Source organism: Furipterus horrens, unplaced genomic scaffold (genome assembly GCF_987537825.1).
Source record: "Furipterus horrens unplaced genomic scaffold, mFurHor1.1.pri manual_scaffold_13, whole genome shotgun sequence".
Classification (NCBI taxonomy): Eukaryota; Metazoa; Chordata; class Mammalia; order Chiroptera; family Furipteridae; genus Furipterus; species Furipterus horrens.
In genome coordinates, this window is record NW_028327183.1 from 17488617 (window position 1) to 17512180 (window position 23564).

Genomic DNA, 23564 nt, shown 5'->3' on the forward strand with positions numbered 1-23564 from the left:
CACAGGAGGGTGCACTTTCCACCGAACGCCTCGGGCTCTGCTGGCGCCCCAAACTTCTCGTGTCCGCACCGCAGAGGAAACGGTATCTTATTCTGAGAAGGTGGGAAAACATGGCACTTCTGCTGAATAAATGAGGGCTCCAGGCTTGGAGCCACTGCCTGTTCCCAATAACCCCCCACCCCACATACACACTACCTTCATCTGTACCCCTTTGTGGTTTCCTGCCTAGACTATGATAGTTGCATCTCAGAATGTCTAGCTCCAGTGTGGATTTGGATCCCGGCCCTTCATCTTGTGATTTGGCATCACTCTCAATTAATCTATATCTTAAGATGTAGAAAACAGATTGGACAAAGTTTGCCAGCAATTAAAAATAATATTGGGATGATTACCCACAGAGAACTTCCAGCTAGATCTGTGAGTCCTAATATCACATGCATGCATGAGCACATGCCGGCACCTTTCCCAACATGCTAAGTGTAAGGTGTGTTACGAGAACAATTTGCATTTCAGGTAAGCAGAACCGTCTTGATTTAGGGGGAAATTTCTGAGGCTGCATGTTTTCCACCCGGAAAATCTAATCATTTGAAGCTACTTCTCAGGCAGTTCCCAGCCACATGGTCAGAGCTGGAAAGACCCCATGGAATAAAGCCACGGCATGAACATTCGAGGAAGTGTGCAGAGTAGATTTTTGCACCCTGGATCTGGGTGTCCCTGTGCCCAGAGCACACGCAGAGAGAATGGCATAGTGGCCCACCCCTGTGGGTACAGCCACAAGCATCGCCACAGTTCCCCTCTTCCTCCCTGGCGCGGAGGGCCAGGACAGCACCCGGGCTGAGGGCCTGGGAGCCGCAGGTTGTCCGCCCGTCAGCATTGCAGACCGTGTCCTGTTACAGGTTTCTGTTGTAGCAGAACTTTAATGCACTGGATCTTACTCGAAATAAGTGGTCTAGACTTTAGCAGTCATCTTTTATATCACGGATTTGATTTGACCTGTATTTACAAAATCATGCATGTTCTGTAGAATATGTATGGCCATGAGAGGTTTCCTCAGGACCACAAAAGGATGTCCAAGAGGATTGGGCATGCTGGAGTTTTCGGCCCCTGGTTTCTATTTGTGCCAGCCTACCCTTCAAGGCAACCGACTGGCCAAGGTGTCGTTCCATGAGTCTGTAGCCACAGAGCCCAGCCGCTGCACAGGAGTTCCCGGTACAGGAGGGAAATACCCGTCATGGAGCCCGTCCTGCTACACACCACAGACACCCCGCAAAAGTGGCCGCTATCCTCTGCGTCACTCCTGCTGGTCAGACCCTGACGGCCTTTCCCGTCTGCTTCGTAGTTGTCCTTGGTTAATTAGGTTGAAAATGGAAAAAGGAAAAGCTTTAACCCTATCTTCAAAGTAAGCAGATTGGTTATTTTGTTTTTCAAAGAAGAGGTCCTATATACAATTAAAACTTGTTTCTGGTAAACCTCATTCCAGGAAAGATGAGCTTTTAACAAAAGGCTTTTGACAGCTGCAGGCTATTTCATTTTTTTTAATGCGGAATGAAAAATCAATACATTTTTCTGGGTTATACATATTCAGAACAGGCCTGATATTTCCATTATAATGGAAAGTGGGTGTCTGTGCACATCCCGCCTGTCAGAGCTGCACCACCGCATTTTCCAAGCCACTGCTAAATATTTCAAACCTGATTTGATTGTGGTTCATGACAGCTAATGTTTCTCAGCTCTTGAGCCTGCCGACAGGCAAACGCACTTTATTTCAACCCCACCCTCAAACGTTGTTACCCCCAAAGAAAAAGGAAAGAACAATTTCATTCTTCAGGGATCCAGATTGGTATATTATTTAAGTAACGCAATCGCCTGAGAGCTTTGGGTACAGACACCTTGAAAGAAGAATTTCCAAATTTCTTTCACATCGAGGCATTAAGGGGGCTTTGTCAGATTTGGGGGAGGGTTTGAATTAATCCGCATCGTCCTGTTAAGAGGAACAGAGGGACTAGTCTTAGTCATTGATTGACTCCCCTTCCTTCAAGTCTGTAAGCAATTTGTAAATACGCCCAAAGGACATGGCACCTGGCCCCAGGTATCTGATGAACAGTATCATTTTTTAGCAACTGGCAGGTTTTCTTGGGTAACACACTCAGGGAGTGTGCGCGGTGGGGGAGTGCTGACTTACTGATGGTGCCACCTCTATTTTTGCTTCTGTCTGGTGCTCCTTCCACAAACCAATTTCCAAGTTGTTCAAACAATTGTTGCAAATCTTCCTGGGGTCGCCAGTCCGCACACCCACCTCCTCTGAGAGCAGAGTTCCCCACAGATCTGGAAGCCATCCATTCGCCTTCACCAACATGCTTGAGGTTGTTAAGAGAACAGTTTGCATTTGTGGGAAGCAAAACCACCTGAGTGCAGGGAAGTTTTCTGGACCTGTGGTATCATCGCCCCAAAAACCTTAGCTGCCCTAGCAACACTTCCCTCTGAGGATATATTTATCTGCCGAAATTCTTACACCCTTAACTGGGAGACACGGGTGACGTGAGCAGGTTGGTTTGGCACAAACACTGTCTGGGAGAAACAGTTGTAAAAAGGAGGTGGTGATGGAAACAGATTTTTTTTTTCAAGGCCTTCAGCCAGTTTTCCATGTAAGTTAAAGGCAGAAGGGACACCAAGAAGACCTCACAGTTATTCAAGATTTGTTTCTATTTGCCCAGCCATTCAGTATAAAAATACATCCAAACAGGAGGGGTGCCCTAGTTTGAGGGCTACTGTGGGGTGTATCCATTGAAGTAGGACTCTGTGGGGGTTTTAAAGGAATCTCCTCTGGAGTCTTCGTAAAAAAAAGACCTTCTGTCTGGAATGCACTGGGCCTGCTGCCTCCTGCCAAGAACAGGCAGGGCAAAGGGGGCAGAGATGATCTGTCACCCAGGTCCTGGCTTGGGCCCTTGAGAAAGCATTCCTGGTGCATTCTGAAATATTATTAAACTCTTTGGGGAGAAGTGATTTTGACTTGTCTGTTTCAGCATAAAAACGACATGGTGACTGTTGTATGTCTTGGTGAAGGAAAGCAACTGTCCTCGAAGGGAAAGACAGGATTTTCCAGATATAAAACAAGATTGTCGGTCCATCAAGTCTTTATTTGTTCCCACCATCTGTCAGTAGCTGATATTATAGGGGGGGAAAATCTGACTTCTGTCATGACCCTGGCCCATTGCCACTGGCTTCATGGGGGGAAATGCAGTCTGTGATCTATGGGGAAAAACCTCTTTTGGTTCCCTGTCTCCCAGCACGTGGGGATCAAGTATGCATTCCTGGAAGGAGCGAGGGCTAGGGAGCCAGCCCCGGGAGCTCGTGTGGCCACAGCTCTGTGTCAGAGCTGGACAGCATCGCATCCTGGTTCCCACTGTCTCCAGTGCAGGAGATCAGGCCCCTCCCTCCTGGGGGTGCCTGAGGCCTGGGTCTTAGTGAGTGGGGCTGCTTTAGGCTTTGGGGACCAATAAAACGTACCCTGTCTGCAAAGCATTGTGGGCCCGAGCTGTCCAGACGAATTCATAGTTTGCATCTCTGTGTTTTAATCATTCCTCTACCTTTATTGGTATTCAGCGCTCACAGTTTTCTGGTTACTGACAGCTTGGGCTTTCATCCATTTTAAAGAGCTATTTTTCTTCTTGCTGTTGATGATGATGGTATAAAGACAGATGGTGTAACTGCTTATGAATGTCCTATTTTATTTCCCCAGGACCAGACAGTTCACTTTAAGACGTATATTACTTCCACATGCTCAGGTTAGGCAGCCCAGACAGTGTGCCTCCTGCAGCTAGCTGCCCTTCTAGGCCTGGCCATGCAGAGGGCGACACCTGTAGTTCACAGGTGGAACTGCAGTCAAGTGCCTGCCAGGCCGAATGGGACCTGGTTTTTCCGCTGGGGTGCAGGACCCTGCTCCCTTGTAAAGGAAGCCGGATTGTCCAGGACTTTCTTAATGATGTCTTCTTCTACCAAGCATACAACAGTCTTTTAGGGAATGAATCACAAGTGTTAATTATAAATTTAGGAACTCAAAAGACTTGATTCTAAATCTTGAAAAGGAGGGAAAAAAAGGAAAAGCAAAGTAAGTTCCTGGATTAACCGCTGTTTTCTTTTCTCTCACTGATGCTCAGCTGCCTTCCCTTTTCTGCTCATAGCAGGGCAGGGTGGAAAGGAAAAAGTAGGCTCCCAGAACGAGGGCTCTAGGGATATTCAGGAAGCACCGTGTGGTTTCCGTGCTCACTGCATCAGTGCTGTGCTTACTCGTCAGAGTCTCCATCTCCTGAATAGATACGGTCACTCCACTGCTGACCCCAGTTCTTTGGGCTTTTCCAAGCAAAAGCTCTTAACTCTGCTCAATGGCTGTGACCCACATACCGTGCAGGAGAGGCGCTGGCCTTGCAGGTGACTTGCTGTGGGTAGATTCCTCCTTTCCTCTGCAGAGCAGCACCTTCAGACACTCTCCATCACCACATCAGGGTGTTCTCTATTTTGTGTGCGTCAGTCTGTCTCCGTCTGTGTGTGTGTGTGTGTGTGTGTGTGTGTGTGTGTGTGTGCTGGAGAGGAGAGGCCATTGAGCCACCTCTTTGCATAATCAACTTTGATTAATGTATCAGTACCACAGATATTTTATATGACAGCAAGTATTGGAGCAAATGAGTATATTTTAAAAGACCTAGGTATTTTGGGTAGACCCAATTTAATAATATCGATTGACTGAATGCTGGTATCACCATTCAAAGATGGATTTTATAATTATGGTGTTGAGCAATTTTATTAAATGCCTAGAAATATGCATTGAATATCGTGCCTGAAGATAATTAAGATGGTAAATATATCATACTGTGTAACTTGCTTGTTATTGCTCTACTAGCACTTGTATATGCATATATTTTTCTCTACTAAATGAAATATACTGTTACTCTGGCTCTGTGTATCTGATTAACTTCAAAAACATGGTGGCCTTATTTTTCTCTGTTTGAATTAAGGGTGGGTGTGGGGAGATAATGTTAACTTTCCATACAGCAAGGCAAAAAGGAGAGATTGAAATTACATGCAGAGCCCTCTTAGTTGGAGATGAAAATAAGCAGTATCTTATTTCATCCGTGTTACCCAGGACTGCCTCATAAATCCCCTATTGGTGGTAATGAAGAAAGAATGTTCCCTGACCTCTAGTTCAGTTTTTAGTCCTTGGACTTTCATTGTCTTTTCAGGAAGAATTAGGAAAATCTGACTCTAAATAGATACTTTTTTCCTAGAGCATTTTTATAACCCCTCTGAGGTCAATATACTCTGAACTCCTTTTACTTCGGTTGTGAGATGAAATTTAGAAGCTATTTTCTGGAGGGTTGGAGGACTATTATATCTTAAAATATTGAAAAGTAAAGTTGCAATTGGAGGGACCTAGGGTGATATTGGACAGAGCCCCAAATCCATGATCATAGATTGGACCCTAATACCTGGTCCCCATGGATCTGGCCTAGTGCCAGCCTTGGGTGATAGGTGTGAATAGCCAGGTACATGTCTGTACCCAAGTAGGTTTGCTCTTCAGAGTGTCCTGATAATGTCATCATTAACCCACCTTGGTTTGCCGGCCTTACTCATTCATTATCCCATTCACAGTGAATGTTTTGGATAATGATCCAAAGGGCCAGGAGAGCGAAAGAGAAATGTCTCACTTCCTTTTCCCGGCATCTGGAGCCTTTATCCTCTTCTTCCCCACTTGGGCAAGTGGCATTTTACTTCATAGTTGGAAATGACCATTCCTCTACCTTCACTAAAGCATTATGTGTTGAGCTGGAGAAAATTTTCTTGGTTAGTTTTAAACCAATGGTGGGTAAAGAATGGAGTGATACAAAAGAAGAGTGTATGATTTTATTACAGTTTTTCTCTTCCATGCCACTGATACCTGGTGTGCCAACAGATGACATTTTCTGGAAATCTTCACATTGATGAAATCATATCACCGATATTTTATGACTCTTCAGAGTATGAATAACTGTAAAAAACAAAACAAAACAAAACCTCCCTCCATGATCTAGCATGTGCACAGGTGCTTTGAGGCCCAAGAGGGGTCAACACCTGAGTCTAGTCTAGTTCAATGCCAGGACGCACTGGGGTTGGAGCCAGGCAAGAAGCTCTTTTTTTGCACTTTCAAGTGTAAAATTTTGCATTTTCAAGTGAAAAGACTTGCGTGCAACTTCAGAAATTTGGATGGAGTTACTTCTTCAACAGGATTGGCTTTTAGATAAGAAAAGCTCAGATGAGGCATTCACAATCCATCTGGAAATTTGTGATGTCCAGATGTCTAGAGGGAGTCACAATCTCATGCCAGTGAGCAGGAAGGGCAGTCCCCACTGCTTACCCAGACCTCGGCGTAGCCGTAGTGGAGGCAGCCTTTCAGGGGCCGCTGGGAAGAGAGGAGGGACAGCCACTGGTATCTGTTTTATGGTTGGTAATTCTTTGGGGTAGGAGCCCAGAGTTGTTCTTCTTCTGTCTACTTTTAATCATTGGTACTTTGTTTTTCTTCTATTTCAGAAGAAGCCATTGAAGATGTTGAAGGGCCCAGTGAAGCAGCTGCTGATCCAGAGGAGCTCGCTAAAGACCAAGAGGCTGGAGGCGAGAAGGACCAGAGCAAGTGGACAGGTAGAGTGTGTGGCTGCCCACGAGACCCTGGTGCTCCTCCCAGGAACAGTGAGGCTCACCGGCCAGAGTGAGAGACAGCCTTAGATCCGCTGGGGAAGCTGCTGGCTCTGTGCATGTTGGAGAATTGTGTTTTTGCGTTTCTGAGTCGTCACCTTTATTCTTCTTCTATTCTGTTAGATTAAAGAAATTTTAAAGTTTTTTTAATGGCCCCCAAACCACCTTCTTTACTGAGCATCCAGGGGTCTGGCTCTGTTAGGGTCTTCCCTGTTCTTGAGTTCACATTTCTTGAGCAGCTGCTCCCTGTTGTGTGCCCTGGATGTGATTCTTCTTTTGTTGAAAGTCTAGGCCCCTGTCCCAACTGCTCCCAAGCCCAGCAGAGGGATTTGTCATGTGGAACTTGATTGGGGTCACCCCTGAGTCTCTTAAGGAGCCTGTGGTGAAGGGTGGCCTTGGTCCTGCATTTGGGGGCCTGGGCGGGCTCTGTGTATCTGTGCGCCTCACCTGGTCCCCAGGGTGCGCACCCACACCCTGAAACGCACGCAGAGGGGAGGCAGGTGGTGCAACCAGGCAAGAAGTGTCCCACCAAAAGCAGGATAAATTGGAGAAGTCAGGAAAGGAAGTGCTATTTCTGGAAAAGCGGGTGTTGAGAGAAGGGGACCGGCCATTTCTCATAATGATCGGATTTCTGTATTGAGGGAAAGAAGAGGTGAGACTAAGAAGGAAACCTTAGCTTTTTGTTGTGGTTGTTGTCTGTTTGTTTGTTTTTTGAGGAGGGGCAAAATCATTTCTGAGAATACTTATCGGGACAGATAAGTCTCCCAGAAACCACCACAATAATTAGAGGAAATGATAAGGCAAGCAGCAGAAATTATTGTATTTGGTCAACCTAATTCTTACTGCCTTCCATTATTAATATTGTAATACTCTGATTTTTTTTTTTTTTTGAGAAAATATTTACCTTCTGGAGTCTGTATTGGTTGGGCCTTTGTTACTTTTCCAGGCATGACTGTTCTTAAATCATGTTCAGTGTTGGCCTTCACTATTTAAACAAGATACAGAATCTTGGAGAGAGGCCAGCAGAGAGCAATGAAAATGACTGAAGGCTGAGAAATATTGCCTCTGAGAAGAGGCTGAAGAATTGGGGCCATTCAGCCTGGAAAAGAGAAATTCGAGAGGCAGATAACAGCTTCCAAATATTGGAAGGGATGGGCAGAGTGGGTGATGCGCCGCTGTCCCGCGTTTCCTGGGAGGTGGAGGTGGGAGTCACAGCCGAGTGAATGGATGGCGCACGCGGCGGCATTTACTGTCCCCTTGGAACTGGGATGTGGGGTGTCCAGGGCCTGAGCTCAAGTCACGCTGAGGGCTGGGGCCACGCATCAGCACACTGGGAAGACGTGCAAGGTAGGACCAGGAAGTAGGGCGTGGGCTTCTGTGCTCAGAGGCCCTGAGTTTGTGTGTGTGTGTGTTGGGGGCAGGGGGGGCGGGTGTCGTCCTGGGTTGGTTTACATGGATCCAAACCCCAGTTTTTGCTCTACTATTAAGATGTCATCTAAACAAACTTTGCCAACAGACAGCAGTTAAACATATCTGCCCAGAGGAGGGGAACTGGGGAAGAGGATTTCACAAACTCAGTTTAAAGACTGAGGGACATGTCAGACTATCTGTCCTCTGTTTTTGTGATTTGGGTGCTTGGTCTCTGATTCTACCTCTGCCACCTCCTGGCTCTGTGACCTTGCTCAAGGCACCTTACCCTTCCCATGCCTCAGTTTCCTCAGAGGAGATGGGGGTTACAAACTGTATCTGCTCCCACAGGATAGCTGTGTGGATTATTTCAATGTGGGAATCTTAGAACAGTGCCTGGCATATAGTAAGCTCTAATTAGGAAGGTTTCGTTGTTTTTAATAGTTTAGTTAAGTAAGATGAGGCGAACGGCAATAGTAGCACTTTCTCTTCAGCTCTTCCCATAGGAATGTGAAAGTTGCCGGGCAGTACGTGGCTCCTGGGAATTTTGGGAAGCTGAGAGGGACCAATATGTAAGGATTTAGTGGGCTCACGGAAATGACATTTGGTACCTGTGTTGCCCGCCTTCTGTATGCCAAGGACACTAAGAAAACAAAAAGTAAGTCCCATTCACCAAGCCCCTACTGTGTGCGAGACCCTCTGCAGGGCCCTTTGTGTGGGGTTCTCTGATCCTCTCACCAGTTGAGGGCAAGCTTTATTGAAGGCAGTTCAGGTGTTTGTAATTCCGGGGAGTGGGCCTTCACAGGGCATGTGGACATGTTAGCCATTCCTGAGCATCCTAGAAGACTTCAAATGAGCACCATAAAGACGAACATCTGTAATAAGACTCCATTCTCTCCTTCATTCATACAGACAACAGGCCACACTTAATCTATCTCCAAAAGGCGGAGAATGCATGAATCGCCCAGAGGTGTGCCTTGCCAGCTGCGTTGTAGTCAAGAGAAGGGAACGTTCTTTCCCGACTCCCACAAATGATCCTCCCTCTGACCTGGAGCACAATTTTGTATATATTGTCTGAGTGTGTAATGACAGGCTTTATTAAGGAACTTGGTTGATGTGACCTTGGAATCGATGTGGGTGCCAGCAACTTTTCTGAGCTTTCTTTGGGATCTTCATTATTTTATAAAAAATGTCAGCATTTGTTTCATTTACTCCCTAAATTGAGCTGTTCCTATCTGATTAACTGTGGTGGGGAGTGCTTCCTCCTGGCAAATAAATAAATAGTGATTTCACAATTTGTACTGTTGATTAGGGGCTGCTCATGATACAGATTAATAATATTTCAAGTGGGCCTGGATAATTGGCATTTTCTCAGCTATTGATTATGTAGTTTGGGGGTTTACGCAGGAATGGATAATCTTTACTAAAAATGTTTAGCTGGTTATTTTCAGATTAGAATGGGACTCCTTATTTGCTTTTTGGTTTCTCTTGGTAACGCTCGTTGGGCTTCTTTTAGTTGGATGGCGGGTGTTTTGCCTTGAGTGGCAGCAAGGCAGGCAAGACAGTGTTTGAATCATGGCAGCCTCAGTCCCAAGATCAATGGCTGGGTCTCTACCCGAGCAGGGCCCTGAGCAGAGCGCCCCTGGTCCCAAGTTCCGTGAGCCTCGCTTTCCTGGCACGTGATCTTCCAACAGGGAGTCAGAACCGCCCACAGTCAGGTGAACACTATTACCAGAGACCTGTGCCGTCCCGTGGAACTTTCTGTGCTGACAGAAATGTCCTGCCACTATGCTGTGCAACAGAGCAACCACTCGCCACGTATGGCTGTGGAGCATTTGGAATGGGGCCAGTACCAAGGAATAACGGAATTTTACAATGTTATTGAATTTAAATTTAAATAGCTGCATGTGGCTAGTGGCTACCAAACCAGAGAGCTCAGCGATGGATACTCAAAGCGAACCCTGAAAGAATGCAGTGCAGGTATAACTGGCCACTTACTAGTAAGGCTCCATGAAGCTCTGACTCTGCCAGGCACCGTTCCAGTGCGTCGTGCCTGTCCCCTCAGCAGGTCTGCCCTGAGCGGCGCACAGGTATGCAGGGGTGTTGGCCAGGTGCGGGTGGGGGCTGCTGAAACGGGGCCAGTCGCAACTTCATCTGTTTTACCCATTCGCCATCACTTTCTGTGTGTGCCGTGATGTGGGAAAGACTTGGGAAGCATCACTTTATATAGATTGTATACATTATTTCATCTGCTTCTCACCCCCCGCTCCCTGAAACACATACTGTAAGTAACCAGCACCCTCTGCCTGCCCTTTGGCAGGTAAGTAAACTGAGTCCTGGAGCTCAAGCAAGTTGCCAGAAGGCATGAGGACGAGTCTGGGTTTGCAGACAGGGTGCGCGCCACCTCCCGGGAGTGGCATTTGTCAGGCTAGTCATTGATCTAGTTTTCAGAGGCAACGGGAACACCACAGCCGCCTGTACGTCCCCAATGAATGCGCCTTGCGGGAAGTCAGCGTTGCCCTCATTGTGAAAGCAGACTGCTGGAGAGCACTCTGGATTTGGAGTCACGAAGAGGACAACCTTAGTCCAGGGGCTTGGCCTCCTGGAGCCTTGGGGGCCTCGTCTGTAAAATGCGGATGAGAGACACCCACCAGCCAGCCTCGGTTCCGTGGTAGCAAGTGGCGGCACATGGGCCAGCCCTGGGTCAACACTTCCGGGCCCCAGCCGCGCAAGGCAGGTGTAAAGCTCTCCCGGGGGCCAACAGAGGGTGCAGGAGGGCCCATTGGAGCAAAGCCTCCTCCCGGTGCACAGCCAGTTCCACCTCCAACTCTGTGGTTTTCTGGTCTGAAACGTGAAAATGGTCCCTTGTTCTCTAGCAGCGTGGATGCGAAAGTGTGTTTTCTGGATTGAAGAGCCCCCAGTGTCAGCAACTGAATGATAATTAATGCAATGATTGTTCAATCAATCATTAATTGCTATAAATTAAGTGATACACAGTTAATGTGATGCTTTATCACCAATAATTAGGGGAAAAATTGAACTCTTGGCAAAGAATCACAGCAAGATGGTTATTTAAATCCTGGGCGACCATGGTTTCCAGCTGCAGAGCATGGGGCTGGGTCTAGTTAAGCTGATTTGAGACAAGATGACTAGGGGGATTGGTGCTTTAAAAAAAAGTGGTGGGGGGAATAGCCCAGCTTACTAATACCATGATAATGCTTCAGAAACCCCTAAATGATGTCCGTGTTTATATTTTTATTAAGTTTTGAGTTAGAATTATAGTTTGAGTGCTGTTTTTCTAGGAGAATGGCCTGAAGGGATTTTATTTTTAATTTTTAATTTTTTTTAAATCCATGATGCTCACCTTATGCAGAGCAATTAGTGCAGTGGAGCGTCCCTGATTCGAATCTGTGGAAGATTGCTATTGAAGGAGGTATTAATGGGCTGGCAAGGTCTGGGCGGCTATTCGGGAAAGTGTGTTTATGGAATATGGGGCTGGCAGGCATGATTGCAATCGGATTTGACATGTTTAACATAAATGTATAGTGTACTGCTCTTGCCGCTTCAGAATAATTCCTACAGACCTGCTGACTTTTTAATTACTGAGGTTGAAAAAAAGCAGGTCAGGCACGTGCTGGTGGAAATCTATTACTAGCCTTCCCCTGTTCCCCCTCTTGTTCGCAGCTTTGTATAAATAGGGATGCCATTGTGTGAGGAACTTAGTGCCTGAAAGAATCTGTGACAGAGATTGGAAAAGGACTAAGAAAATACTTAAAAAAAAATTGAATCCATAAAGACAGAAGGAGGTATGTGCCAAGAGGAAGTGTTCTGTGTTAGGAAAAGCACCAAGCTACTGGTCAGAAGCCCTGGGCTTGGGGCCTGATCTGCCACTAAGATTAGCCGCGTGAGCTTAGGTCTCTGGACCTCAGTTTCCAAATCTGTTGAGTAGTATGTTGGACTAAATGGTTTCCTGCAGCTATGGAACTCCTCAGCAGTGTAATTAGAGACAGTGAACAGTAGTAGCGCAGAATCTTGGAGAACATTAATTTCTAAAGTGGAAATGTTGCTAACTTTGAAGGAGTCCCCTGGTCTCTGGCTGGTTGAGATAGCATGGCTCAGGAGCCTGCGCAGAGGCCACCCAGATAGGCCCCCGAGGCTCTTTCCATGAAAGTCAGACAGTTCCAAGCCCACCTTCCCTGGGGGGGCGTCAGAGCACCACATTCTCTCACCTAGTCCTGTTCCTGGGACCCATCACACTGTGTCAGAGCTCAGTGTGATGAGGACATCAGGACCCTCGGAGACTCCCGTGGGTGCCTCTGGGTGGCTACCCACATCCCAGCCCTGTTTTTGGCTGGAAGCGAGGCCATTCACCGTGACCACGCCTGTACAGAAATCATTATGGCCTAATTCTGTGTCCTTCCAGCACTTGGTTCCATTTCTCCTCCTCACCCAAGAGTAAATTTGCCTTTGCAGTAGGGTGTGTGAGGGAATGCCAGGCGCCTGGCATGCACAGCCCCTTTGTAGTTCACGTTCTGGCCAGCAGAAACTGGTTTGGGTTTTACATTTTTGCACACAAATGGGAACTGTGTGGCTGTGTCAGCTCTTCCAGAGTCCACTTGCTCCCCTCCCCCACCCAACCCCCATCATTTTTTCTTTTCTTTTTATCCAGGGCACGTTCAGTATAACTTGGCTGCTTAAAGTCACTGCAGGCAGAATTCTGTCTCACAATTGAAAACAAATCATTTGAACTATTTTTATGTTGGAAAGCAAAAATAGATACAGGGTGTGGTACGTATCTGGGCTCGCCTGAATTCCAGTAATTCAGAGGTCTGGGCTTTGAGAACTGATATGGTAAGTCATAAGAGGGACAAGGGACCACAACAACTGAGCAGATATTTTTCATGCAGATATCTAAGGCAGATACAGGATATACAAAAAAGTAAGGAAGGGGCATCATATGTAATTACATAACTATGCCGCAGCGTCATGAGAATTTCCATCACAGTATAGATAAAAGGCTGTGAACATGTAAATTAAGGGACAAATCATTTTTCATCGCTATGGAAAATACCTTATAGATTTGCATATTATTCTTGCAAAGGGCCCATGTTACTCCTTTTGCTTTGTTTCAGTTTTAACTTCTGTGTTGATGGGGGAAGCATCTCTATTATTAGAATCACGGTCATGATTTTTAAAAAACAGGGTGCCTTTCTCACTGGAGAGCCGAGCACTTTGGTCAGGCCCCCCATTCTTCTGGGTCCAACACTGTCTTTCCTTCGCCGGCTGGAGAACCAAGATTCAGAGATGGGAACTCCCACATGTCGCTTTTGTGATCAAGATCCAGTTTACCTTCTGGGTCAGTGATATAGTCCCCAGGTTATAAAGCTAAAGAACACATAACATAGTAGTTTTCTCTTATCATGAGAAGATCGAAGGAGAAAATTTGAAAATCCTGTTTCTCTAGATATCAAACAGAATTGTCAGCTCTTTATGGTCGGAGCTATGTGGCATTCGTTCATTTAAAAAAAAAAAAAAAGGAGTTTATTTTACTTTGCTTTTTTTTTTTCCAGAGCAGTTTAGGTTTACAGTAAAATTGCATAGTCAGTCTTCCCCAGTATCAACTTCACTCACCAGAATGGTACATTTTTTACCAATGATGACCAGCATTGACAAATCATAATCACATTAGAGTTCACTTGGGGCACTGTACATTCTGTGGGTTTAGACAAATGTATGATGACATGTATCCATCATTATTATAGTATCATACAGAGAAAAATCTTTCGTTCTTTGCCTATTGATTCCCTCCCCAGCCCTGCATTCATTCATTTTTGTTATCTGCAGCACCTAGAAAGCTTAATACTGTTTGAATGCTTCATTAACAATCACTTGGTAAAACAGCATAACTATAAACATTTTCAAGTCCAACTTATTCTACTTTCTGCTTTTTAGGCCTCAGACCCATGGGTGAGTAGGATTACTACATGTTGATATGCAGAAAAGGCAAACCTAGGGTGTCTGTGCTTGTCTTTAAAACCAGGCCTCTCCCCTCGCTCTGCAGCTACATGGCCACACTTGGACCACTGTGATTTCCTAGAAATAGCCCTGGCTGGTTTGGCTCAGTGGACTGAGCGTCGGCCTGTGAGCTAAGCGTCGCTGGTTCGATCTTCCAGTCAGGGCACATCAGAGAAGGAAAACTCTGACTCCAAAAAACCTCTGCTGCCTTGCGGCATACCTCTTCAGGGGAAAGGCTAAGGGAGTAAACCCCGACAGAAAATCCGGAGCCGGAGTCCCTAAGGCGGTTTGACATTGTAGTCAACACCGGCAACTCCTGCGGCGCACCTGAAACCAAGCTGTATTGACTCCGTCTTTCCCTTGGACCCTTCAGCTGCGAAGAGAGGGGGGGTCTGCTGCATGGGCAACAGCAGACCCTCCATATCACCCTGCCCAGGCTCTGTAGCTTCAGCTTCACTGGAGAGGACACTCCAGCGTCACTGCAAGATGTTGATTCAACACGGGAGGAGACAGATACCATGTCACTCCCGAGTCGGACTGCACAGCCATTCTCGGCGGTGCAGATAGACTCTTAAGAAGCTACACCATCGTCTCTCGAGACGGACGGCTGCCGACGAGTTCTAGAAATGAAACCAGAGCAACAACTGTTGCGGCTCTCACTATGTGCTAGGCCCTGTGGTAGGTTCCATCGCCCTGATCTCTCCTGCTGGCCTCACGGAACCCCTGTGAATAGATCTGTTTCCCCATTGACAGACGAGGAAAGGAAGGGCTCAGTGTAGTCAAGTGAAATGCTTGCGGTCACGCAGCCAGGGTCTGAACCGAGTGGCGGCCAGCGCGGCAAGCCACTGTGCTTTGTGATTTAGTTGAGGCCCTGATCCCTTGTGTAGAGAGAACTTGGCCATAGGAGAACGATACCTGCAAACTTCAGTTCTTGAGGAACCCCTGGAGGCGCGCTAGTGCACATCCACACAGGCCATCTGTCCCGGCCTTTGGAGCACCGGGAGCGAACTGAGCGTGGGACTCTGGAGACTGAGAGACGCACTGATGTAAATATGGCTCGGTGTGGGGTTCCCTGTCTCTACTGTAAAAATCCCAAGGGGAGATTTACTGTCTTCTTGGTCACATTAAACCTACAGGAGAGTGGAGAATCACTCCCATTTTCCAGCCTTATTACAGAGACCTGAGTGACGTCTTTCTTCAGAGACTCAAATAGAGTCTCACACTCTCCTGTCAGTCGGGACTAGAAAACGGAAATCTTTGACAGACCTGGGGAAGGCTGGTTTGTTGAGGGCACTAGAAAGTTGAGTTCAGAGCTCTTTGCGTCTTGTCACCATGCTGCACCCAGATTTTATGTGTTTATTTTCACAAGTTCGGTTTCACTTTTAAAATTTAGTGAGTATCTTAAGAAGATAGGTTTAGAATGGGGAAAAACTAGAAGAGTATTGTTATATTCCTGTCTCTGGGAGCCTGCCTTGTGTTAAGGCTCCGAGACCCTAACTAACCTAATTAGTGTCTTATTCAATGGGGACTGGATGAGCCTCTGTTGATTAACTTTGGCCTGGTCCCAGAATGACCCACATTGCCTCTTGTTTTGACCTACATCTTGCACCTCTGGACATTTTTTTCTGTAAGTTCAAGTGTCTCTAAGGTCCTTCCCATTCCAGTTTACTCCAAGTCCACGATCGTCACAATCCTGTAATTAAGCCAGAGGACAGAGAGAGAATGCAGACCCGGATGAATTACCCAGCCAGACCACCACGCTCACAGCACATGGGGACCACAGCCGGAGACGGCATCTGTGCACGGCTCAGGAGGCTCCGCCAGGGGAAGGGAGGATGCTGGATGCTGGGGGAATGACAGGAGGCCAAAGGCAGGCAGGCTGACTTGCTACCCTAGAACGAGAAATCAGGTCTTGGCCCCTTTGGTCCCCAGCTCCTGGCACAAGCTGGGCACATGGTGGCAGCCCCATGTCTAGGCATTATTAAATAGACCACCAACCAGTATTGGTCTCAGTGAGGTGGTGGCTGGTGGCTGTTTTGACTGGTGGTTCATTCAGAAACCTGACACAGAGGGAGGAAGGTATCCTGAAATTGAATTGTGGGATGGCCTTTTGGGAGCTCAAATCAGTGTAGTTAAGCAGCCTTATGCATATTTCAACAAGGAATTAGTGCAACAGATTGATGCCTCTGATGTAGGGCTTAGCAATATTTTCTCCCCAAAGATGCAGAGCAGGCAGCTAGAGCCCCCAGTCAGCAGGGCCCTGCCACTCCTCCTTGAGTCTGCTGCCTGGAGAGTGGAGGCCCCAAGCATGGCATGATCCCCACTCCCAGGTTGCTGCTGAGGATCCATAGGGGTTAATGTGGGTCCCCACATCCTTCCCAGGGCCAGCAGGTGCCAAGACCTAGGAAGCCAGCACTGAAAAGGGACTTCCTCCTTCTGCAAAGTGGAAAGAGCGCATAGGTATTTGCCCTCTTTTGACAGAGGTTCTCTTGCACATGGAGAAACCAGGACTCCCACAAGTGAGGCGGCCTGTCATCATTTTGGATTACACTGCCAACAGAACAGGTGGAGGTTATTCCTTCTGTGTTGCTTTGTGCAGTATCTGTGTTTGTTTTAGAGTGGACAGGTTCCCTAAGGGACAGCCACATTTAACCTTTCACCTTTGGCCCGAGAGAGAAGCATCTGCCTTTGAGACCAGGTCTGGCTTTTGTCCCTGGGTGTAGGTGATAAGAGTATCGTGTTGGCAAGAATCATTTGAAAGTGGACCAGCAGATCTGCCCACACATGCCAGGCCCCCTTATGTAATTCTAGTCCAACCACAAAGTGATTTGGTTCCTACCAGTTCCAGAAAGCTTTGGCTCTGACAGTGGTTCTCAGAGTGTGGTCCCTAGACCATGGACACCACCTAGGCACCCACTAGAAATGCAAATTCTCTTCATCGGGCCTATTCTAGGGAGCTGGCCCGTGATCCGTGTTTTAACAAGCCCTCCAGGGGGTTTCAGACACTTGAGTTTGAGAATCTTAGGGCTGGGACCTCCATGACACGCATGAGGTTTGGAGACCTATTTTTCCTTTAACTAGAGTCCTTGGCCCGTGCTGGGGGTGAGAGGTACTGAGCTTTACTAAAAGATGAGAATGTGCCTAGAAGCACCAGGCCTGAGTCCTGGCAGTTGTAATCCTGGAGAACAAGACTGGGAGCGGGAGAGAGTTTGGGCCAGAGAAGTAGAGTCACAATGAAAAATGATCAAAGACCTAGAAATCTTTATCTAAGCGCTGCTTAAAAAGTTAACACGTGACTGAATGGGATACAGAACCTCTCTGTACTATTTTTGTGACTTCCTTTGACTCTATAAATACTTCCAAATAAAAAGAAGAAAACACTCACAAGACCTAAGCGCGCCTGAATTTTCACTGCTGACCTATGTAGTCACATTTGACTTGGAGGAGAAAACCAGCGAGGCGCTGCCCTGAGTGCCAGGCACAGCCGTCTGCAGTACAGCTCAGTTTCCTTTGAAACCCTTTATCAGAACAGGAAGACAGGTCTGAAAAGTTGATGAGAACTGTACGTCTTGCTCTGCCCATCTCGGCATGTTCTTCTCTTTTTTGAGTAGGTGGTTGTACTTTAACATGCTTTCTAGAGATACACAGACGCAGCATGGTCTGCAGGTACTGAGAATGGGGCTCTATTTTAAAACATATGTTTTATTGATTATGCTGTCCCCATTTTTCCCTTTGCCCTCGTCTACCTGGTACCCCCCCCTTCCCTCCAGCAGTCCCCCCCCTTAGTTCATGTCCATGGGTTGTGCATGTAAGTTCTTCAGCTTTACCATTTCCTTTACTGTTCTTAACCTCCCCCTGTCTATTCTGCACCCACCTACTAAGCTTCTTAGTCCCTGCACCATATCCCCGTTTCTCCCCCTTCCCCCTCCCAGCTGATAACCCTCCACATGATCCCCATACCTATGATTCTGTTCCCGTTCACTTAGTTTGTTTTTGTTTTTTTAGAGTCAGTTGCTGATAGTTGTGAGTCTCTTGTCATTTTAATGTTCATAGTTTTGATCTTCTTTTTCTTAAATAAGTCCCTTTAACATTTCATATAATAAGGGCTTGGTGATGATGAACTAACTCCTTTAGCTTTACCTTGTCTGGAAAACACTTCATCTGCCCTTCCATTCTAAATGATAGTTTGCTGGGTAGAGTAATCTTGGTTGTAGATCCTTGTTTTTCATCACTTTGAATACTTCTTGCCAGTCCCTTCTAGCCTGTAAAGTTTTTTTTGAGAAATCAGCCGATAGTCTTATGGGAATTCCTTTATAAGAAACTTTTTTTCTTTTTTTTAAAATTAATTTATTTTTTAACAAGGTTACCTTATTTTATTTTTATTTTATTTATCTGTTTTTAGAGAGAGGGGAAAGGAGAAAGAGAGGGAGAGGAACATTGCTGTGCGGTTGCCTCTCACGCGCCCCCAGCTGGGGACCTGGCGTGCAACCTAGTCATGTGCCCTGACTGGGAACCGAACCAGTGACACTTGGTTCGCAGGCCGACGCTCAATCCACTCAGGCATAGCAGCCAGGGCTAGAAACACTTTCCTTTTGCTGCTTTTAAGATTCTCTTTATTTTTAACCTTTGAAATTTTAATTATGTGTTTTGGTGTGGTCCTCTTTGGGTCCAACTTGTTTGGGACTCACTGTGCTTCCTCGACTTATATGTCTATTTCCGTCACCAAATTAGGGAAGTTTTTCTTCATTATTTTTTCATATAAGTTTCCCGTTTCTTGCTCTTCCTCTTCTCCTTCTGGTACCCCTGTGATTCGGATGTTGGCACTTTTGAAGATGTGCCAATCTTCTTATTCTCTCGTTTTTTTTTGTTTTTTTTTTTTTTTTTGAATTCTTGTTTCTTCATTCTATACTGGTTGACTATTTCTTCCTTGTGTTCCAAATCATTGATCTGAACCCCGGCTTCCTTCCCTTCACTATTAGTTCCCTGTAGATTTGTCTTTATTTCACTTAGTGTTTCCTCATTTCTTCCCTTATGCATTTACTGTACTCAGTGAGTTCTCTAAGCATCCTTATCACCAGTGTTTTGAACTCTACATCTCATAAGTTGACTATTAATGTTTTGCTTAGTTCTTTTTCTGGTGTTTTGTTTTGTTCTTTCATTTGGGCCATATTTCTTTGTCTCCTCCATTTGGCAGTCCCTGTGTTTGTTTCTGTGTATTAGGTAGAGCTGCTTTGACTCCCTGTCTTGGCGCACCTGTTATGTAGTAAGGGGCAGAGCCTTAGTAATCACCAGTGTGGGGCCACCCACTTCCCTTTGCAGCTCTGTATGTGGGGGAGGGGTCAGAGAGGGAACATTGCTGCTTGCCTGGCATTTACCCCATTCCCAGTCACTTCACTCACATCCTGTAGGCGACTGGTGTCCCTTTAGCTGTTGCCCTGGTGGTGGTTCCCAGAGTGGGTGGGTTTGCGTGCATTCTAGAGCCCTCTAAATGGACTCTCCCAAGAGACCGGCAGTTTCTTCCGCCACCCCAATCCCCACTGGTTTTCACAGCCAGAAGCTATGAGGCTTGATTTTCCCAGCACTGGAACCCTGGGCAGTGCTTTCTGGCCTGGGGCTAGGATCTTTCCCCAGGTGTCCCTCCCAGCTTTTATCCGCCACACGTGAATGTGGGCCCATTCCACCAGCTGCAGTTGCCTCGCCACCACCACACTGCATCCTCTCTGCCCCAGCCTCCCTGTCTCCTCCCCTCCTGCCCGTCTGGATGGATATTTCTTCTTTAAATCCTTGGTTGTCAAACTTCCATATAGTTTGGTTTTCTGGCAGTTTTTGTTGTTTTTTGTTTCGAGGTTAGTTGTGATCCTTCTCACGGTTGTGCGAGGAGACGAGGCATGTCTACCTATACCTCCATCTTGGCTGGAAGTCAGGACTGTTTTTCATGGAAGGTTCTTAACCTCACTGCACTGGACTTTGAGACAGATTACACACCTTTCTGGGAAGTGGGAAGCCCAGCTTTAAAAAAAAAAAAGATTTTTTATTTATTTTTAAAGATGGGGAAAAGAGGGAGAAAAAGAGGGAGAGAAACATCAATGTGTGGTTGGCTTCTCACAAGTCCCCAACTGGGGACCTGGCCTGCAACCCTGACTGGGAATCAAACTGACAACCCGTTCACAGGCCAGCGCTCCATCCACTGAGCCACACCAGCCAGGGCACCCCAGATTCTTTTTAGCCAAGGCATGAAGACCACCCCACTGGGTGAACTGTGCATGCCTCTCTCTACTTCCCATGAGTTCCCAGATTCCTCTTTGAAACATCTTTAAGCGTTTGGTTGGAAGTAGAATGAGACCCTGCACGTCTAAAGACCAAGTTGGTAGCAAAGCTGGTCTCTGTATTGGGGAAGGAAGAGAATTTAGCCAGCACCGTGGCCACTTACCAGGTGCAGTAGCTCCACAGGAGATGCAGGAGGAAATCCTAGCCTCACCTCTGGGGAGGGCACTGCAAGCAAACGCGAAGAGCAGCTCCACTTTCAACAACAGTATGAAGACCACACAGTCCAGCAACACCGATAACCCGCTGAGGACAAGGCGTTCCCGCTCTCTGGAAGGAGTCTGAGGCCCCTGAGAAGCTGAGGGAGATGGGCTATGGAAGGAACACACTGCACCTTTCATTTCATTATTATCATGAGTTGAAGGGCCATTTTCAGACCTAGTGTCTAGTGTGCTGGGGTAGTTATCTCCCAACTCGGGTATCAGGTATGGAGTTGCGTGAATTGTTTCCTCCTTAGTCAAAGGAGGTAGATCAGAGATTGCTGTAAATTTCTGGGGCAGGTGGCAAGCTGGCTTACGGAATACAAGGCGATGCGAACCTCTGGCTTACGGAAAGTAGCATGAATTAATAATCATTTAATTGGCTCCTCCATTATGTTGCTGGTTTGGGAGATGGAAGTTTAGATGGAGGGGCTGTCAGTGGTGCTTTAGCTAAGAGTCTGATGGTTGAAAAGTGGGGGGTGGAGGCTCACCTTGGCCTTTCCACAAGGATTAAATGTCAGGCAGCATCCCGGGCCCTCAGTGGGCTCCCCTCGGGGCCCCCAAAAGGAAGAGGGTCAGCACTTTGGTGAATACCAGCTCCAAGTACCACTCCGCCATGATGAGAGGAAATGCAGAAGTTTCCCGGCAATGTGAACAGCTCAGCACATGCCCAGGACCTCCCCAGGGGGCCTCTGCCCCAAGGGAGCCCGGCTGTGGCGGAGAATGTCCACCTTGCCAACAGCACCATTGGTGTGCTGAGTCATGAGACCATTTGCTCATGAAACAGAAACAAATTCTAACAGTATTTGTGGTTTTCTTGGAGGGCAAGTGAATATCTTGGCTAATGATTAGAGAAACAGAGAAGGAAAACTCTGACTCCAAAAAACCTCCGCTGCCTTGCGGCATACCTCTTCAGGGGAAAGGCTAAGGGAGTAAACCCCGACAGAAAATCCGGAGCCGGAGTCCCTAAGGCGGTTTGACGTTGTAGTCAACACCGGCAACTCCTGCGGCGCACCTGAACCCAAGCTGTATTGACTCCGTCTTTCCCTTGGACCCTTCAGCTGCGAAGAGAGGGGGGGTCTGCTGCATGGGCAACAGCAGACCCTCCATATCACCCTGCCCAGGCTCTGTAGCTTCAGCTTCACTGGAGAGGACACTCCAGCGTCATCGCAAGATGTCGATTCAACACGGGAGGAGACAGATACCGTGTCACTCCCGAGTCGGACTGCACAGCCATTCTCGGCGGTGCAGATAGACTCTTAAGAAGCTACACCATCGTCTCTCGAGACGGACGGCTGCCGATCGATCGATCGATCGATTAGAGAAAGCTAAAACCTGGTACCAAAAGGTCCCATTTCTACTTCGTTACCGTTTACGGGTTTCTCTTTCCTGAGGCAGCGGCCCCATGTCTTACCTGGCTTCAGGGTTGTACAGACTCCACCCGCAGATGAGAACTGAGGCACGTGTGTTGGCATTAAGTCCGCGGGCCATCTCTGGTGTTACGAACACAATGCTAATGTTTCTGTTGCCCCGGTTCTGGTGTCGCGGATGTTCATCTGTTAGCGAAGATTGAGTTGGATGAGAATTCATTCTAGGAAGAGTGGTTTTATCAGGTGAAGCAACAGGGCTGTGATTCTACCATACTTGGCCACTTTATAAGGCCCCTAAATTATACTATTCTTACCTGTTCCTTAGAGTAGGCTTGCTTTAATTATTCTCTGTGCTTAGAGCATAATAAAACCATTTTGAAAACTGCAAACAAAACTTGCATGAATTCAGATTGGCTCTCTTCCCTTCCCTCTCATTAGTATGTTAGGAGGGATAACTTTTCAAATAAACATTTTTAGAGGTTAAATACTTCCCAAATATCTTGAATACAAAGGGTGCCGGGAACTTGATGTTTCTGTGCATAAATGGTTTCCCCCTAAGGATGCCATGCGTTGCTTACTGCATTTCCCTTTGAAATGAAATTCTTTTGCCTAGAACGTGGAGGAACCTAAGGGAATAGAATGCAGCGGCACGAATCGGTCTGCCTCTCTGTCCTTTTCCGTTGCAGTGGCCAGCCCATCGCAGTTTCAGGGGAAATGCTGGCTCTCAGCCCAGAAAGCCGGCTTTGAGTTTTCTGCACTCCATGACGAGGAGGTGCCAGTCCCTTTTGTGCCCATCAAGGAGTTGGATAAAGCAACCCTAACTCCTAACAAGTTCAGCAAGTGTTTTTTCACTCCTTGTAAAGTTTGAGTGGCAAGGAACCCACGGCTCGCATCCCCTTGGGTTTCGGTAGGGGTTTGACCCAGCGTTCCACTGCCACAGATGCCCCGCTTGCCTGGCTTTATGGAGTTTGTCATCCATAGTGCATGCACTCACATGATTCCTTGCCACATTTCTATACCCTTTGAAGTGCCAGGAGCCCAGCACACTGTCTGTGGAAGATTCACTGGGATTTAACACGTCCTTTCATATGCCACAGCTGCCGAAACAAGAAAAGCGGCTTCAACCAGCAAAGTAAAAAATACCACCTGATGTTTTGCACAGTATGGATCCAGATATCAACTTTTGCACAGACAATTGAATTTAAATGATAAACTATTTAATTATTATATTAAAAATAATAGTCTAGTGTGGCTCAGTAGGTCAGGCGTTGTCCTGAGAATCTAAAGGTCGCCAGATCAGTTTTCTGTCAGGGCCCATGCCTGGGTTGTCGGCCAGGCCCCTGGACAGGGGCACGCAGGAGGCAGCCGATTGATGTTGATGTTTTTCTTGCCCATCAACGTTTCTCTCCCTCTCGTTCTCCACCTCTCGCTCTCTAAAAACTAAGCAAGTAAATAAAATCTTCTAAAAAATAATAGAACTATGTAACAAACTTAGAAAATAGGAAAATAGTTCATTACACCATCA

The 23564-nt window shown here is 46.9% G+C and overlaps 1 protein-coding gene across 1 annotated transcript in view; it reads left to right on the plus strand.

Moving 5' to 3' along the window:
* Window positions 1-23564, plus strand: part of ZFHX3 (zinc finger homeobox 3) — a 160699-nt gene that overhangs the window by 105682 nt on the left and 31453 nt on the right. The window contains exon 4 of the mRNA XM_090261391.1: window positions 6562-6669. Within this exon, the coding sequence (XP_090117517.1) occupies window positions 6562-6669 (108 nt within the window). The remainder of the gene's footprint in view (window positions 1-6561; window positions 6670-23564) is intronic.